We start from the raw sequence: 18,580 nt of genomic DNA on the forward strand, positions 1-18,580 counted from the left end.
TGCAAGGGTTCTGGTGCAAAAGCGATGGGAGGGAGGGATAGATGCTGCAAGGGTTCTGGTGCAGAAGCGATGGGAGGGAGGGATAGATGCTGCAAGGGTTCTGGTGCACAAGCGATGGGACGGAGGGATAGATGCTGCAAGGGTTCTGGTGAACAAGCGATGGGAGGGAGGGATAGATGCTGCAAGGGTTCTGGTGCAAAAGCGATGGGAGGGAGGGATAGATGCTGCAAGGGTTCTGGTGCAAAAGCGATGGGAGGGAGGGATAGATGCTGCAAGGGTTCTGGTGCAAAAGCGATGGGAGGGAGGGATAGATGCTGCAAGGGTTCTGGTGCAAAAGCGATGGGAGGGAGGGATAGATGCTGCTAGGGTTCTGGTGCAAAAGCGATGGGAGGGAGGGATAGATGCTGCAAGGGTTCTGGTGCACAAGCGATGGGAGGGAGGGATAAATGCTGCAAGGGTTCTGGTGCAAAAGCGATGGGAGGGAGGGATAGATGCTGCAAGGGTTCTGGTGCACAAGCGATGGGAGGGAGGGATAGATGCTGGAAGGGTTCTGGTGCAGAAGCGATGGGAGGGAGGCATAGATGCTGCAAGGGTTCTGGTGCAGAAGCGATGGGAGGGAGGCATAGATGCTGCAAGGGTTCTGGTGCAAAAGCGATGGGAGGGAGGGATAGATGCTGCAAGGGTTCTGGTGCACAAGCGATGGGAGGGAGGGATAGATGCTGCAAGGGTTCTGGTGCACAAGCGATGGGAGGGAGGGATAGATGCTGCAAGGGTTCTGGTGCACAAGCGATGGGAGGGAGGGATAGATGCTGCAAGGGTTCTGGTGCAAAAGCGATGGGAGGGAGGGATAGATGCTGCAAGGGTTCTGGTGCAAAAGCGATGGGAGGGAGGGATAGATGCTGCAAGGGTTCTGGTGCAAAAGCGATGGGAGGGAGGGATAGATGCTACAAGGGTTCTGGTGTACAAGCGATGGGAGGGAGGGATAGATGCTACAAGGGTTCTGGTGCACAAGCGATGGGAGGGAGGGATAGATGCTACAAGGGTTCTGGTTCACAAGCGATGGGAGGGAGGGATAGATGCTACAAGGGTTCTGGTGCACAAGCGATGGGAGGGAGGGATAGATGCTACAAGGGTTCTGGTGCACAAGCGATGGGAGGGAGGGATAGATGCTACAAGGGTTCTGGTTCACAAGCGATGGGAGGGAGGCATAGATGCTGCAAGGGTTCTGGTGCAAAAGCGATGGGAGGGAGGGATAGATGCTACAAGGGTTCTGGTGCACAAGCGATGGGAGGGAGGGATAGATGCTGCAAGGGTTCTGGTGCAAAAGCGATGGGAGGGAGGGATAGATGCTACAAGGGTTCTGGTGTACAAGCGATGGGAGGGAGGGATAGATGCTACAAGGGTTCTGGTGCACAAGCGATGGGAGGGAGGGATAGATGCTGCAAGGGTTCTGGTGCAAAAGCGATGGGAGGGAGGGATAGATGCTGCAAGGGTTCTGGTGCAAAAGCGATGGGAGGGAGGGATAGATGCTACAAGGGTTCTGGTGTACAAGCGATGGGAGGGAGAGATAGATGCTACAAGGGTTCTGGTTCACAAGCGTTGGGAGGGAGGGATAGATGCTGCAAGGGTTCTGGTGCAAAAGCGATGGGAGGGAGGGATAGATGCTACAAGGGTTCTGGTGCACAAGCGATGGGAGGGAGGGATAGATGCTGCAAGGGTTCTGGTGCAAAAGCGATGGGAGGGAGGGATAGATGCTACAAGGGTTCTGGTGCACAAGCGATGGGAGGGAGGGATAGATGCTACAAGGGTTCTGGTGCACAAGCGATGGGAGGGAGGGATAGATGCTGCAAGGGTTCTGGTGCAAAAGCGATGGGAGGGAGGGATAGATGCTGCAAGGGTTCTGGTGCAAAAGCGATGGGAGGGAGGGATAGATGCTGCAAGGGTTCTGGTGCAAAAGCGATGGGAGGGAGGGATAGATGCTGCAAGGGTTCTGGTGCACAAGCGATGGGAGGGAGGGATAAATGCTGCAAGGGTTCTGGTGCAAAAGCGATGGGAGGGAGGGATAGATGCTGCAAGGGTTCTGGTGCACAAGCGATGGGAGGGAAGGATAGATGCTGCAAGGGTTCTGGTGCAGAAGCGATGGGAGGGAGGCATAGATGCTGCAAGGGTTCTGGTGCAGAAGCGATGGGAGGGAGGCATAGATGCTGCAAGGGTTCTGGTGCAAAAGCGATGGGAGGGAGGGATAGATGCTACAAGGGTTCTGGTGTACAAGCGATGGGAGGGAGGGATAGATGCTGCAAGGGTTCTGGTGCACAAGCGATGGGAGGGAGGGATAGATGCTGCAAGGGTTCTGGTGCACAAGCGATGGGAGGGAGGGATAGATGCTGCAAGGGTTCTGGTGCAAAAGTGATGGGAGGGAGGGATAGATGCTGCAAGGGTTCTGGTGCAAAAGCGATGGGAGGGAGGGATAGATGCTACAAGGGTTCTGGTGTACAAGCGATGGGAGGGAGGGATAGATGCTACAAGGGTTCTGGTGCACAAGTGATGGGAGGGAGGGATAGATGCTACAAGGGTTCTGGTTCACAAGCGATGGGAGGGAGGGATAGATGCTACAAGGGTTCTGGTGTACAAGCGATGGGAGGGAGGGATAGATGCTACAAGGGTTCTGGTGCACAAGTGATGGGAGGGATGGATAGATGCTACAAGGGTTCTGGTGTACAAGCGATGGGAGGGAGAGATAGATGCTACAAGGGTTCTGGTTCACAAGCGATGGGAGGGAGGGATAGATGCTGCAAGGGTTCTGGTGCAAAAGCGATGGGAGGGAGGGATAGATGCTGCAAGGGTTCTGGTGCACAAGCGATGGGAGGGAGGGATAGATGCTGCAAGGGTTCTGGTGCAAAAGCGATGGGAGGGAGGGATAGATGCTACAAGGGTTCTGGTGTACAAGCGATGGGAGGGAGGGATAGATGCTACAAGGGTTCTGGTGCACAAGCGATGGGAGGGAGGGATAGATGCTGCAAGGGTTCTGGTGCAAAAGCGATGGGAGGGAGGGATAGATGCTACAAGGGTTCTGGTGTACAAGCGATGGGAGGGAGGGATAGATGCTACAAGGGTTCTGGTTCACAAGCGATGGGAGGGAGGGATAGATGCTGCAAGGGTTCTGGTGCAAAAGCGATGGGAGGGAGGGATAGATGCTACAAGGGTTCTGGTGCACAAGCGATGGGAGGGAGGGATAGATGCTGCAAGGGTTCTGGTGCAAAAGCGATGGGAGGGAGGGATAGATGCTACAAGGGTTCTGGTGCACAAGCGATGGGAGGGAGGGATAGATGCTGCAAGGGTTCTGGTGCACAAGCGATGGGAGGGAGGGATAGATGCTGCAAGGGTTCTGGTGCACAAGCGATGGGAGGGAGGGATAGATGCTGCAAGGGTTCTGGTGCACAAGCGATGGGAGGGAGGGATAGATGCTGCAAGGGTTCTGGTGCACAAGCGATGGGAGGGAGGGATAGATGCTGCAAGGGTTCTGGTGCAAAAGCGATGGGAGGGAGGGATAGATGCTGCAAGGGTTCTGGTGCAAAAGCGATGGGAGGGAGGGATAGATGCTACAAGGGTTCTGGTGCACAAGCGATTGGAGGGAGGGATAGATGCTGCAAGGGTTCTGGTGCAAAAGCGATGGGAGGGAGGGATAGATGCTACAAGGGTTCTGGTGTACAAGCGATGGGAGGGAGGGATAGATGCTACAAGGGTTCTGGTGCACAAGCGATGGGAGGGAGAGATAGATGCTGCAAGGGTTCTGGTGCAAAAGCGATGGGAGGGAGGGATAGATGCTACAAGGGTTCTGGTGTACAAGCGATGGGAGGGAGGGATAGATGCTACAAGGGTTCTGGTTCACAAGCGATGGGAGGGAGGGATAGATGCTGCAAGGGTTCTGGTGCAAAAGCGATGGGAGGGAGGGATAGATGCTACAAGGGTTCTGGTGCACAAGCGATGGGATGGAGGGATAGATGCTGCAAGGGTTCTGGTGCAAAAGCGATGGGAGGGAGGGATAGATGCTACAAGGGTTCTGGTGCACAAGCGATGGGAGGGAGGGATAGATGCTGCAAGGGTTCTGGTGCACAAGCGATGGGAGGGAGGGATAGATGCTACAAGGGTTCTGGTGCACAAGCGATGGGAGGGTGGGATAGATGCTGCAAGGGTTCTGGTGCAAAAGCGATGGGAGGGAGGGATAGATGCTACAAGGGTTCTGGTGCACAAGCGATGGGAGGGAGGGATAGATGCTGCAAGGGTTCTGGTGCACAAGCGATGGGAGGGAGGGATAGATGCTGTAAGGGTTCTGGTGCACAAGCGATGGGAGGGAGGGATAGATGCTGCAAGGGTTCTGGTGCACAAGCGATGGGAGGGAGGGATAGATGCTGCAAGGGTTCTGGTGCACAAGCGATGGGAGGGAGGGATAGATGCTGCAAGGGTTCTGGTGCAAAAGCGATGGGAGGGAGGGATAGATGCTACAAGGGTTCTGGTGCACAAGCGATGGGATGGAGGGATAGATGCTGCAAGGGTTCTGGTGCAAAAGCGATGGGAGGGAGGGATAGATGCTACAAGGGTTCTGGTGCACAAGCGATGGGAGGGAGGGATAGATGCTGCAAGGGTTCTGGTGCAAAAGCGATGGGAGGGAGGGATAGATGCTGCAAGGGTTCTGGTGCAAAAGCGATGGGAGGGAGGGATAGATGCTACAAGGGTTCTGGTGCACAAGCGATGGGATGGAGGGATAGATGCTGCAAGGGTTCTGGTGCAAAAGCGATGGGAGGGAGGGATAGATGCTACAAGGGTTCTGGTGCACAAGCGATGGGAGGGAGGGATAGATGCTGCAAGGGTTCTGGTGCACAAGCGATGGGAGGGAGGGATAGATGCTGCAAGGGTTCTGGTGCACAAGCGATGGGAGGGAGGGATAGATGCTGCAAGGGTTCTGGTGCACAAGCGATGGGAGGGAGGGATAGATGCTGCAAGGGTTCTGGTGCAAAAGCGATGGGAGGGAGGGATAGATGCTGCAAGGGTTCTGGTTCACAAGCGATGGGAGGGAGGGATAGATGCTGGAAGGGTTCTGGTGCACAAGCGATGGGAGGGAGGGATAGATGCTGCAAGGGTTCTGGTGCACAAGCGATGGGAGGGAGGGATAGATGCTGCAAGGGTTCTGGTGCACAAGCGATGGGAGGGAGGGATAGATGCTGCAAGGGTTCTGGTGCACAAGCGATGGGAGGGAGGGATAGATGCTGGAAGGGTTCTGGTGCACAAGCGATGGGAGGGAGGGATAGATGCTGCAAGGGTTCTGGTGCACAAGCGATGGGAGGGAGGGATAGATGCTGCAAGGGTTCTGGTGCAAAAGCGATGGGAGGGAGGGATAGATGCTGCAAGGGTTCTGGTTCACAAGCGATGGGAGGGAGGGATAGATGCTGGAAGGGTTCTGGTGCACAAGCGATGGGAGGGATAGAAAGATACTGCACATGTGGTGGAGAGAAAGGAAATAGGAAGAATTGGGGTGGAGGAGAGGAAGGGAGGGATGATCATTGAAAAATATAAGACCTAGTGCCTTTTTGGGGAAACACAGTAGTAGTGTCCAATTAGAAAAATTTTGGAAACACTGATCCTTGAAGGCTGTAAACACGTGATCATGGTATGAAAATTAACTCTGAACCCAATTGTACAGAACTTAAAAGAATTCCCCAGCTAAAAGGATACTTACTCTACGAAGCAGAAGCCACAGGGCGTCTTCTTGATCTTGTCCAGACCCATGATGATTTTCTTCACCCCACCGCACTTGGAGAAAAGCTCATGGATCTGCTCCTCGGTGGTAAAGAACGACAGGTTCCCCACGTACAGGGTGGCTGTGTTCCGCAAAAACTTCTCCTGGAGGTATTTACTTCCCTGGCAAGACAAAAGCACAGGAAGGGTCAAGAAGTGTCCTCTCGCAGCCCAGGCCAAGCGCAAGAGACGAAGAAACGGCCCCCTACCCTGAAGTGCTGGTCCCGGTACTGGCTAATGTCGCAGTACGAATCGCTGGCCAGCGCAATCAGATTGCTCGCCATGGCCGAAGCTTCCAGAAGCACAATGAGGCGCTCCTCGCTCGCTTCTTGGCTACGACGGCGCTCACTTCCGCCGCGAGCGCGTCAACTACAATTCCCGACTCACCTCGCGACCTGCGCTTTTTCCGGGCGGGAAAATCCCAGCGCCAGCTTTGCAGCAGCTGCCTCATAACTTCTTACAGGTATTTTCGCCTGCATGAGGGCAATTATTCTGTGTGTATCCTTCATTGGTAGCTCAAACCAATTTTCATTGGCTCACCAAGAAATCAATATTAGTACCAGAACCCAGTATGTGTCAAGTAAGGAAAACTTGTATTATAAGATCTCCTCCTGCTGCCCCTCAATATCTCTCTCTCTCTCCTTATACTCCGTTCCTCAGAAAAGTCACTCTTAACGTTACCCTTCTCCACTGCCAGTTCCACTTCGTTCCTTTCATCTAGCTGCCCCCTATGCCTGCTATAAATGACCCGAGTTTGTCCCTTCCCTTGTTTAAAAGCAGACTGACAATAGAGACTTTTGGGAGACAGAAACCCCACCCGTCCCCCCATAAAAAGCAGCAATTATTTCAGAAAGTTTGATTTTTTTAAATAAAGTCTTAATTTATTTAAGTTAACAATAAAATACAATCATTTTTTTAACACTCCCCTCTATACAAAAAAATATTTTTAGTAATAATCCATGAGTTACAAAGCAAGGGTGCACCTAGGAAAAGGCAGCATCATAAACACTACAATATCAATATACCCTTTGTTAAACTAAAGCCAGATTAATACAGATCAATCCTGCACAGTCAACACTAAAAGAAAACAGTTCCTTTCATCATACAGCACAGATCAGATGTTAGAAAAGAAGCCACATTACTTCAGTGCACTTACTTTCAAGTTTCAAGTTTATTAGTGTTTTTGATTAATCGCTTAATCACAATTCAAAGCGATGGACATAAATAATAAACAATAAAATTACAGTATTAAGGAGTAATACAATACTTAACATAATCTTAAGATCAAACAGGACTATTAACAAACTTAACTTTTTAGAAGTGTAGACTAAAGTCTTTCTGCTGCTCATGCTGACTTCTGAAGAAATCCTCCTTTCTATTTTAAAATCCCCTTGGTTGCACCACCACCGCCGCTGAATCTAAATTCTGGTCTCCTCAGGTCTCTCTCTCAGTTGCTGGTATCAGGACATTCGGAGGAGCTTGTGCGGCTCATTATTCAATCCCCCAAAGTCAAAGTGGCCATTATCCCAGGCCAAGCAGGCAGCCTATTCTCACATGTGAGTGACATCATCCACGGAGCCTGGATGCGGACACCCTCGCAAGCACACTTGCTTGTAGAAAACTCAGAAGTTTTGAGTCTGCTGCACCGTGCATTTGCGAGTGCCTTCCTGCCCAGCACAGGGTGCGTCTCCTCAGTTCTCAGTTTTCCACGGAGCTGAGAAGTCCGTTTTTGACACTCTGCGTTGGACTTAGTTCACTTTGTGCCTTCTCTCACCATGGCTCGTGTCTTATTTTACTTCTTACTGTGTCTATGTGCTTTTCTTTTGGTCTTTGTTTTAAAAAAAAAGTTAATTTTTTCGTCGAGTGACTGGCGGGGCTTGTCACACATCCTCAGCTTGCGGGCTTCAACTTTGCGGCGGCTATGTTTTCTTCTATGTAATGTAATGTAATTTATTTCTTATATACCGCTAAACTCCGTTAGGATTGTAAGTGGTTTACAGAAAAATAGACAATAGGGTGCATTAAAATTATAAGTAAAATAGGTACTTAGAAATTCCCTTACTGTCCTGAAGGCTCACAATCTAACTAAAGTACCTGGAAAAAATGACAATTAGTAGAGTAATGAAGAAATAAAATAGAGATAGATGAGAAAAATAAGAAAATAAACATTCTAATAAGACTACAATGATCTAAAGGACTTTGAAAGATTGAAAAAAGAGGAGAGATAGGAAATAGAAGCAGAAGGGAGAACCGTTGAAACTATAGAATTCTTGGGAAATTTAAATGAAATTTAAATAATAAAATAGGAAACAAAAACCAAGTGGCAAAACAATGAATGAGATTTAAATATAAAATATCATAAACTAAAAAGAAAGTGAAAAAATAAAAACAAAACAGTCAAGACTGAAGTCCAGCTAGAAATGACTTCACTGTTTTGGCTGCGAAACTTCTCCAGATGTCATCCGATCCTTGTCAGCAAACCGGAAGCCCCAAATCCAGTGTTTCCGGTCATCAACTCGTCTAAGACTTTCACTCTCTCCTTCTGCATGACAAATTCGCTGAATCTGTCTCCTTTCAGAACAGGCACCACTCGCGTCTCTCTGACCGTTTGCGGCGCCAACTATGGCTTCCCCCTCGTGGTGGTCGTGGGGGGTCGCTCCTCTTCATGGCTGAAGCTAGCGGCTGCAGCGCCTTCTCTGAGTCAGTTGCGGTGTGAGCAGGCAAAAAGGCAGGAGCAGGCAAACGGCTCAACTGCCGCAGTTCAGGAGTGTTCCCGGCTGTTACTGGGGGGCGGAGATCGCTCACACGCTGAGCCCCGGAGGAAGAGGGGTGGCCAGGGAGCTCTGGAGATGTCAGTTGCGGTGCGAGCAGGCAAAATGCAGGAGCAGGCGAACGGCTTAACTGCCGTAGATCAGGAGTGTTCCCGGCCGCTACTGGGGGGCGGAGCTTGCTCACACGCCGAGCCCTGGAGGAAGAGAGGTGGCTTGGGAGCCCTGGAGGTGCCAGCCGTGGTGCGAGTAGGCAAAAGGCAGCCGGTCATGGGCTTCAAGAAGTGTAGCCAGTGTCAGCGCGCAGTCTCCCTCACTGACCCACACTGCTGGTGTCTTCAGTGTCTGGGTCCTGACCATTGCCCAGAGTAGTGTGTTTGCGCTACTCTTCAACCTAGAGTCCTTAAACGTCGTCGAGTTCAAGTGGGGAAGATTTTCAGTATGGAAACCTTGGCTGCACCCTCGACCTTGACCTCCGATTTGGTCCGGCCTGCTATGGGGTGTCCTCCTCACTCCACGACCTTGACTCTGATCAGACCTTCCTCGTTTGGAACGCCTCGACTTCGAGTAAATCTGCCAAGTCTTCTCCTGAGCTTCCCTCAGGTCTGATACCTCAGCAGACAGTTTCAGCGGTGGTCCTCAAGCTACTCAAACATCATTTTTCCAAGTCGAAGCATTCTTCATCTTCGACCTCGGAGCCTTTATCCTCAACAAGTGGTCCAGTTTCAGACTCAGATCCACACCATCCAGACCATTTTAGAGCGGGAATTTGTTCAGTTATTGACCAAATATAGTCCTACCTCGACTCTGTTTCCTGCAGTCCAGCCTGGGCACTCAGCAAGCTCACAAGAGATCGAGTCCTTGCCTGTGCCTCGAGCTGAATCTACACACTCTATGCAAGGAGTCGAATCTTTGCAAGTGTCTGGCCTGGAATCTTCACACTCTATGCAAGGAGTCGAGTCTTTGCGAGTGTCTCATCTGGAATCCTCACACTCCATACAAGGAGCCGATTCTTTGGGAGTGCTTCAAGATTCCTCGATTCAAACCAAAGTCTATGGGACTTTGATCTACAGCAGGGGTAGGGAACTCCGGTCCTCGAGAGCCATATTCCAGTCGGGTTTTCAGGATTTCCCTAATGAATATGCATGAGATCTATTTGCATGCACTGCTTTCAATGCATATTCATTGGGGAAATCTTGAAAACCCAACTGGAATACGGCTCTCGAAGACTGGAGTTCCCTACCCCTGATCTACAGCTTCTAGCCTTATATCCTCATAGCAGGCATTGCCCTTTTCAAGGCATAGGGCGAAGTCTCCTCGACCTTGTATGAGACCTGCTTCCAGGCAGCACTCTCGCCACCAGTCGAGACCCTCATTGAGGCATTCATCGAGGCGCATGTCCTCCTCCAGAGAGAAGCCTTCCTCGTCCAGGCCTTCCAGTTCTTCGAGCCCTCCAACTCCTCGAGACAGGACACCAGTAGCAGAACCTGAGGGCTCAGCTGATTCCAGTGCCTTGCCCCACTCTGTTTATTCGCTGGGATATCAGTACTCCAGAGAGGCCTCACCTTCGTTTTCCACTCAAGGCCATCAAGTCCCTCTCGAAGCCATGCTCTGGCGGATCAATTGTCCTTTTCATCATTCCTCCGTCAAATGGCTGAGGACCTGGATCTTAAATTGGACACTGGTTCTAAGTACTCTAAGGAGTATTTAGAGGAAATGAGTATTCCTAGGCCTCCTGCGGAGTCTCTCAAACTTCCTCTGAATAGACTTCTTTCTCAGAATTTCAAACAAAACCTGGAGACTCCTTATTCCATTCCTGCTGTTCCAGGCAAGCTGGAATCGAGGTATAGAACTGTACATTGCAAGGGCTTTGAGAACTCCCAACTATCTCATCAGTCCCTTCTTGTGGAATCTTCCTTAAAAAGGAGTCATCCTTCCAGGGTCTATGCTACCGTACCTCCTGGCAGAGAGGGCAGGACCATGGACAAGTTTGGCCATCGTCTTTATCAAAATTCGATGATGGCCTCCAGGGTTTTAAATTATAATTTTATCTTTACTAGGTATTTCAAGTATTTTATTGATATACTCCCTGGTTTTTCTAAAGACCTTGGTCAACACAACATTGCTACCTTGGTGCAACTCAGGTTGCACCTTCTTCAGTCCTCTTATGATGCCTTTGAACAATCCTCGAAGGTCACTACATTCTGGTAGCGATGCGCCATCTGGCCTGGCTTCGCACCATCAATATGGATCCCAATCTTCAGGATCTTCTGGCTAATATTCCTTGTGAGGGCAATGACCTCTTTGATGAATCCATAGATGCTGCTACAAAGAAGTTGTCTGATCATGAGAAATCTTTTGCTTCCATCTTCAGACCAAAGCCTAAGCCAGCTCCTGCAAAGCCTTCTCGACCTCTTCCATCCTATCAGAGGTATTATCCTCCGAGAGCAGCTCCTTACACTCGAGCACCCCCCCAAAAAAAACCACAACAGCAGAAGCAACAGAAACCTCAGCCTTCTGCTACACCTAAAGCTTCTCAGCCTTTTTTTTTTTTTTTAAATCTTTATTTACAGATTTCAAAAATTACAATACAAGAATCCTCTTGTTACAAAAAATCAGAGAAAAATATAAGAACACATATTGCATAAAACCATATAATTAGATTAAATCTGTAAAAAGATAATTTTTTTTTAACAAGTAAAATACTGAACCAGAAATTTCTAAAAGAGGGCTCGGGACTGAGAGGGAACTTTTGGGAAAAGGACACAAGGACGCAATGCAGGGAGCCAATACACAAACGAACCTAGCAAGCAGAATTAAGAGAGAGCAACAGGAGCCAGAGGGACATCCAAACATGGGGGAGCAGGCTGAGGACAACATAGACACACCGCAGGATGGGGATGAACACAACAAAGCTCCGGGGCTGGCAACCCATGAGGAGGTTGGCAGGGGCGCCAAACCACGAGGAAAACCAGCGGAAAAGGCAAACAACCAGGACTTAAATTGCCTATACACTAATGCTAGGAGCTTAAGAGCCAAAATGGGAGAACTAGAAGTCATAGCCAGTACAAAGGACCTGGACATAATAGGAGTCACAGAAACGTGGTGGACTGACGACAACAAATGGGATGTGGCCATACCAGGGTACAAACTCTACAGGAGGGACAGGACACACAAGAAGGGTGGTGGAATAGCGCTTTATATAAAGGACTCCATACCTTCAACCAGGATAGAAACAACAGTAAGGGCGGACGACTTGGAATCACTATGGATTAAGCTACCTGGAGGAGCTGGAGCAGACATAAAATTGGGCCTGTACTATCGCCCACCTGGACAAACGGAAGCACTCGACCAGGACCTGGAGGCTGAGCTGAGGCAGATATGCAAAAGCGGAAGCGTGATGGTGATGGGAGACTTCAACTACCCTGGGATAGACTGGAGTATTGGACACTCAAACTGCACAAGGGAGACCAAATTCCTGGAAACCACGAGGGACTGTTTCATGGAACAGCTGGTCACGGAACCAACACGGGGGGATGCAACTCTCGACCTAATCCTCAATGGACTAGGGGGACCTGCAAAGGAGGTGGCGGTGCTAGAACCCCTAGGAAACAGCGATCACAACTTGATCCAGTGCAAGCTGGAAATTGGACCATCAAAGGTGAAAAGATCCACAGCGACAGCACTCAACTTCAAAAAAGGGAATTATGATGGCATGAGGAAACTGGTGGGAAAGAAACTCAATGGTAGCGAAAGGAAGATGGAGTCTGTAGAAAAAGCCTGGTCCCTACTCAAGGGCACGGTGCAAGAGGCACAGAACCTGTACATCCCCAGATTCAGGAAGGGGTGCAAAAAAAAACCGGACAAAAAACCCAGTGTGGATAACAACTGCAGTGAAAAAGGCGATAAGTGACAAGAAAGCATCGTTCAAAAAATGGAAAAAGGACCAAACAAAGGACAACCAAAAGGAACACAAAGAACACCAAAGGAAGTGTCACCGTGTGGTTAAAAAAGCTAAAAGGGAATATGAGGAGAGACTGACGGGGGAAGCAACAAACTTCAAATCGTTCTTCAGATATGTGAAGGGGAAGCAACCAGCAAGGGAAGAAGTGGGGCCATTGGATGATGGAGACAAAAAAGGAGTGGTAAAAGAGGAAAAAGAGATAGCAGACAGGTTAAATAAGTTCTTCACGTCAGTCTTCACGAGAGAGGATACATCCAATATTCCGGAACCGGAGGACATCGTAAATGGGGATCGGGATGAAAAGCTGGTCCAACTAGAGGTAAGCCAAGAGGATGTCCTCAGGCAGATAGACTAAAGAGCGACAAATCGCCAGGTCCGGACGGCATTCATCCAAGGGTACTCAAGGAACTAAGGAACGTAATAGCAGAGCCACTTCGCCAAATATGTAACCTATCCTTAAAAACTGGAGAGATCCCGGAGGATTGGAAAATTGCAAATGTCACACCCATCTTCAAGAAGGGTTCAAGGGGGGACCCGGGGAACTACAGGCCGGTGAGCTTGACCTCGGTCCCGGGAAAAATGATGGAAGCACTGATTAAGGACAGTATCTGTGAACACATAGAAAACAATGGACAGCTAAAGTCGAGCCAGCACGGCTTCTGCAAGGGTAGGTCATGCCTCACAAACTTATTGTACTTCTTTGAGGGGGTAAACAGACAGGTGGATAAAGGGGAATCCATTGACATCATTTACCTTGACTTTCAAAAAGCCTTTGACAAGGTACCGCACGAAAGACTGCTTAAAAAGCTGTGGAGACACGGGGTGCAAGGGGAGGTCCACCGATGGATCAAAAACTGGCTGGCAGACAGGAAACAGAGGGTTGGAGTGAAGGGCCATTACTCAGACTGGCATGGGGTCACGAGCGGAGTTCCGCAGGGGTCGGTGCTGGGACCGCTCCTGTTCAATATATTTATTAATGACCTGGAGGCGGGAACAAATTGCGAAGTTATTAAATTTGCGGATGACACCAAACTCTACCGCAGGGTTGAAACCATGGAAGACTGCGAAGATCTGCAAAGGGACCTAACGACGCTAGAAGAATGGGCCAAAAAATGGCAAATGAACTTTAATGTAGGGAAATGCAAGGTCATGCATGTAGGGAAAAAGAACCCGATGTTCAGCTACAAAATGGGAGGATCATTGCTAGGGGTAAGTAACCTTGAAAGAGACCTGGGAGTGATGGTGGACACGTCTTTAAAGGCGTCGGCACAGTGCGCCACAGCCTCAAGAAAAGCAAACAAAATGTTGGGTATCATTAAGAAGGGTATCACGACCAGGACGAAGGAGGTCATCCTGCCACTGTATCGTGCAGTGGTGCGACCGCATCTGGAGTACTGTGTCCAATATTGGTCGCCGTACCTCAAAAAGGACATGGCGGTACTTGAGGGAGTCCAGAGAAGAGCAACTAAACTGATAAGAGGTATGGAAAACCTCTCATATACTAACAGACTGAAAAAGCTGGGGCTGTTCTCCCTGGAAAAGCGGAGACTTAGAGGAGACATGATAGAAACCTTCAAGATTCTGAAGGGTATAGAAAAGGTAGACAGGGACAGATTTTTCAGATTACGGGGAACCACAAGTACAAGGGGGCACTCGGAAAAATTAAAAGGAGACAGGTTTAAAACAAATGCCAGAAAGTTATTTTTCACCCAGAGGGTGGTGGACACATGGAACGCGCTTCCGGAGGCTGTGATAGGCCGGAGCACGTTACAAGGCTTCAAAGAAGGTTTGGATAGGTTCCTAGAGGATAAAGGAATTGAAGGGTACAGATAAGAGTAGCGGTAGGTTATAGGGATAGTCTGGGACCATTGCTCAGGCAGTGGGCCTGATGGGCCGCCGCGGGAGCGGACCGCTGGGCGAGATGGACCTCTGGTCTGCCTCAGCGGAGGCAACTTCTTATGTTCTTATGTTCTTAAGTTATGCTAAATTTTTAAAGAATTAAGTAACACTTCTTTCTTAGACCTCTATAATATCCAGGAGGACAAGAATGCAATGAGATAAGGAGCTCTCTAATAATATATCTATTTCAAAAGGGGGGGAAAAAAAGGCTTAACGTGATTCCATTCGGTTCAAATTTCTAATATCAGCCCTCAAATCTGTATTACTTTTTTGCGTCCAGAAAACTTCGAAGTTGCTTCGGCACAAAATACACATATTTCATTCCTGTGTATTTAATCATACATTTACATGGATAATTAAGCAAAAAAGTAGCTCCAATTTTTATAGTCTCCTCCCTCATACTCAGGAATATTTTCCTTCTCTCTTGAGTGGTTTTAGTAACATCTGGAAAAATCCATATCTATTCTCCCATGAACAAACTCTGGGAGGAACAAAAGAAAATTTTCATTATCATATTTAAGTCCTGCTCAAACACAAAAGAAACTATCAAAGTACCGCGGTATTGGACTTCTTCCTGAGATGTTTCAAGTATGCCAGTTAAATTCTTTAAATCTATTTCTTGTGGAGGAGAATTATCTAACTTCCTTGGGAGGTAATAAATTTTATTGATCGGTGTTATCAGCTCTGCAGCAATTTTTAAAGTCTCCATTAAGTGTTTTTGAATGTATCAATAGGTGAAACTAAATTTAACTTGGGAAAGTTCAAAATGTGCAAGTTTAATCTCCTATTCAAGTTTTCCAACTGTTCTATTTTATGTTGTAGAGCAGGGCTGCCCAAGTCCGGTCCTCGAGATCTACTGGCAGGCCAGGTTTTCTGGATATCCGCAATGAATATGCATGAGAGAGCTTTGCCTGCACTGCCTTCTTGGTATGCAAATCTCTCTCATTCATGTTTATTGTGGATATCCAGAAAACCTGGCCTGCCAGTAGATCTCGAGGACCGGACTTGGGCAGCCCTGTTGTAGAGAATTCCTATCTTTCACCATAGTTGCTGATAAATTCTGTAATGAAGATATCTCTTTATCAACTCGCTCAAATTTCTTATTAATTTCTATTTGAATATGTTGTACTGAGGTAGTCAAATCTTCTAATTTACTCACAACCTTAGAGATATCTTCTGCCGCTTTTGTTGCCGCAGTTTCAAGTCTCTATACTATCTTGAATATATTGCCAATGTCACTGCTGAGAAGTCAGCTCCCTCTGCTACTCCGGATGATATCAGCTCAGTGTCTCGGTAAGCAATTTGACCCTCTCCATGTGAAGAAGCTGTGCTCATCTGGCTTGCTGCTCTCTCACGTTGCACGTTGCACGCTGCCTGCACTGGATTCGGCGTTGATCGGGCTGCTGGGGGGAGGGGGGGAGAGAGAGATTTCCAAGCCTAGGGCTCCGGTTGCTCCTTCCATTGGTGCAACAGCAGGCATTTCTCCCCCAACGATAACTGGAGAGCTTGTTAAAAAACGCTCCATCAGCGATTGACCAGGTATGGAGGTGTCCCCCCGGACAATGCTCTTTCGTTTTGTATGAGGCATGGCTGTAAACCACACCAAGAGGTAATTTCCAAAAGGTAGAGCGAGGAAGGACGGAGCTCCACTTCTAACAGCTCACGCCGCCGCCACCTTGTCCTCTCAGCCTTTTTGACTGTCTTGAACAGAGCATAACCTCCATCATTCTGCCTCTGTCCTCCCCTCTTCCCATAAGAAATCGTCTCCATCATTTTTACCATCGATGGGAGACCATTATATCTGACCTCTGGGTGCTGTCAATAATCAGGGAAGGATACTCTCTTTATTTTGCTGAGATTCCACCAGAATTCCCTCCTAGAGAGTATCCTTCCAATTCATCCCAGACCGCCCTTCTTCTTCAGGAAGCTCAAGCTCTGCTTCATCTCCGAGCCATCGAGGAAGTTCACTTGGAACAGCAGAGCAGAGGGTTTTACTCCCATTACTTCCTAGTTCCGAAGAAGACGGGCGATCTGCATCCCACTCTGGATCTCAGGGCCCTCAACAAATTTTTGGTAAAAGAAAAATTTTGCATGTTGTCCTTGGTATCCCTTTATCCCCTTCTAGATCAAAATGATTGGTTATGTTCTCTAGACCTCAAGGAAGCTTAAACTCATATTCCCATTCATCCAGCCTCCCATCAGTACCTCAGATTTCGGGTGGGGAATCTACATTTTCAATACCGAGTGCTACCCTTCGGCCTGGCATCATTTCCCAAAGTGTTCACTAAGTGCCTAGTGGTGGTAGCAGCAGCTCTAAGGAACCATGGTCTTCAGGTGTTCCCCTACCTGGACGACTGGTTCATCAAAGATTCAACATCTCAGGGGGTTATTATAGCGACACAATGGACTATGTGGTTCCTACAAAGCTTGGGATTCGAAATCAACTTTCCCAAATCCCACCTTCAGCCGTCTCAGAATCTACAGTTCATCGGAGCTATCCTGGCCATTATTCAGCTCAGAGCATTCCTTCTACAGCAGCGTCTGGATGCTCTTCTTCAACTGTGTCACACGGTGTCTTCCCTTTCTTCACTCTCAGCGAGACACATGATGCTACTACTCAGTCAAATGGCCTCGACCGTTCACGTGGCTCCTTTTGTCAGACTTCACCTCAGAATTACTCAGTGGATCCTGGCATCTCAGTGGACGCAGGCTTGCGAACCACTCTCTTGACACATTACAGTCACTGCTTCATTGAGACAGTCTCTCCAATGGTGGATGCTCTCTTTCAATCTCTCCAGAGGTTTACTGTTTCAGACGACCCTTCATCAGAAGGTTCTCACGACAGATTCCTCGACCTACGCTTGGGGGGCTCACCTCGACAGTCTCCGTATTCAAGGCCATTGGTCCAGCACGGATCGTCAGTGTCATATCAAACTGTTAGAACTCAGAGCGATCTTCAGTGTTCTCAAAGCCTTTCAACATCTTCACGACCAGGTAGTCCTCATTTGAACGGACAACCAAGTCGCAATGTACTATGTCAACAAACAGAGAGCAACAGGATCTTTCCCAAGAAGCTTTGAAGGTTTGGGATTGGGCAATCCTTCACAACACCTTCCTGAAAGCTGTCTACATTCAAGGAGAGAAAATCTGTTCGGCGGTCAAGTTGAGTCATCTTCTGCAGCCTCATGAATGGACACTCAATTCCTCGCCTCTTCATCACATTTTTGCTCAGTGGGGAACTCAGATAGATCTCTTTGCATCTTCGCACAACCACAAACTGCCTCAGTTGTGCTCCAGAATGTACTCTTCTCATCGCCTCGAGGCAGATGCTTTTCTAGTGAAATAGATGAATCTCTTCTTGTATGCATTCCCTCTCATTCTCAAGACTCTAGTCAAGCTGAAGACAGATAATGCCACCATGATTCTGATAGGTCCTCGGTAGCTGAGACAACCTTGGTACTCCCTTCTACTTCAACTCAGCAGCAGGGAGCCATATCTTCTACCAGTTTTTCCGTCTCTGCTTACACAGAGTCAAGGATCTCTACTTCATCCCAACCTGCAGTCTCTACACTTTACAGCTTGGTACCTTTCAACATAATTCCTATTTAGTTTTCTCAACCTGTTTGGGTTGTTTTAGAGACTTCTAGACAATGCTATCACCAAAAATGGACTAGATTTTCTACGTGGTGCATCCCTCATAACAAGGAGCCTCGAGATACCTCCTTGGCTTCTGTCTTGGATTATCTTCTCACATCTACATCCATTTGAGTCCAGCTTAGTGCAATTACTGCGTTCCATCAGCCTATTGAAGGGAAACCCCTTCCTGCTCATCCCGTGGTTTCCATAAGAACATAAGAAATGCCTCTGCTGGGTCAGACCCGAGGTCCATCGTGCCCAGCAGTCCGCTCACGCGGTGGCCCAGCAGGTCCAGGACTTGTGCAGTAATCTTCTATCTATACCCCTCTATTCTCTTTTCCAGTAGGAATTTGTCTAATCCTTTCTTGAACCCCAGTACCGTACTTTGCCCAATCACGTCCTCTGGAAGCGCATTCCAGGTGTCCACCACACGTTGGGTAAAAAAGAACTTCCTAGTATTTGTTTTGAATCTGTCTCCTATCAACTTTTCCGAGTGCCCTCTTGTTTTATTATTCAAAAG

At 48.6% G+C, this 18,580-nt stretch overlaps 2 protein-coding genes across 2 annotated transcripts in view; one reads left to right on the forward strand and one right to left on the reverse strand.

Annotated features, from left to right (window-relative positions):
- NCBP2 (nuclear cap binding protein subunit 2) overlaps nt 1-6,163 on the reverse strand; it is a 32,872-nt gene extending 26,709 nt beyond the window's left edge. The window contains exons 1-2 of the mRNA XM_033944973.1: nt 6,003-6,163; nt 5,735-5,916 (exon numbers count right to left, since the gene is read on the reverse strand). Coding sequence (XP_033800864.1) covers nt 5,735-5,916; nt 6,003-6,077 — 257 coding nt within the window. The 5' untranslated portion in view covers nt 6,078-6,163. The remainder of the gene's footprint in view (nt 1-5,734; nt 5,917-6,002) is intronic.
- A 151-nt stretch (nt 6,164-6,314) lies between these two features.
- Nucleotides 6,315-18,580, forward strand: part of TEX11 (testis expressed 11) — a 575,855-nt gene continuing 563,589 nt past the window's right edge. The window contains exon 1 of the mRNA XM_033944972.1: nt 6,315-6,373. Coding sequence (XP_033800863.1) covers nt 6,365-6,373 — 9 coding nt within the window. The 5' untranslated portion in view covers nt 6,315-6,364. The remainder of the gene's footprint in view (nt 6,374-18,580) is intronic.

Source organism: Geotrypetes seraphini, chromosome 5 (genome assembly GCF_902459505.1).
Source record: "Geotrypetes seraphini chromosome 5, aGeoSer1.1, whole genome shotgun sequence".
Taxonomy (NCBI): Eukaryota; Metazoa; Chordata; class Amphibia; order Gymnophiona; family Dermophiidae; genus Geotrypetes; species Geotrypetes seraphini.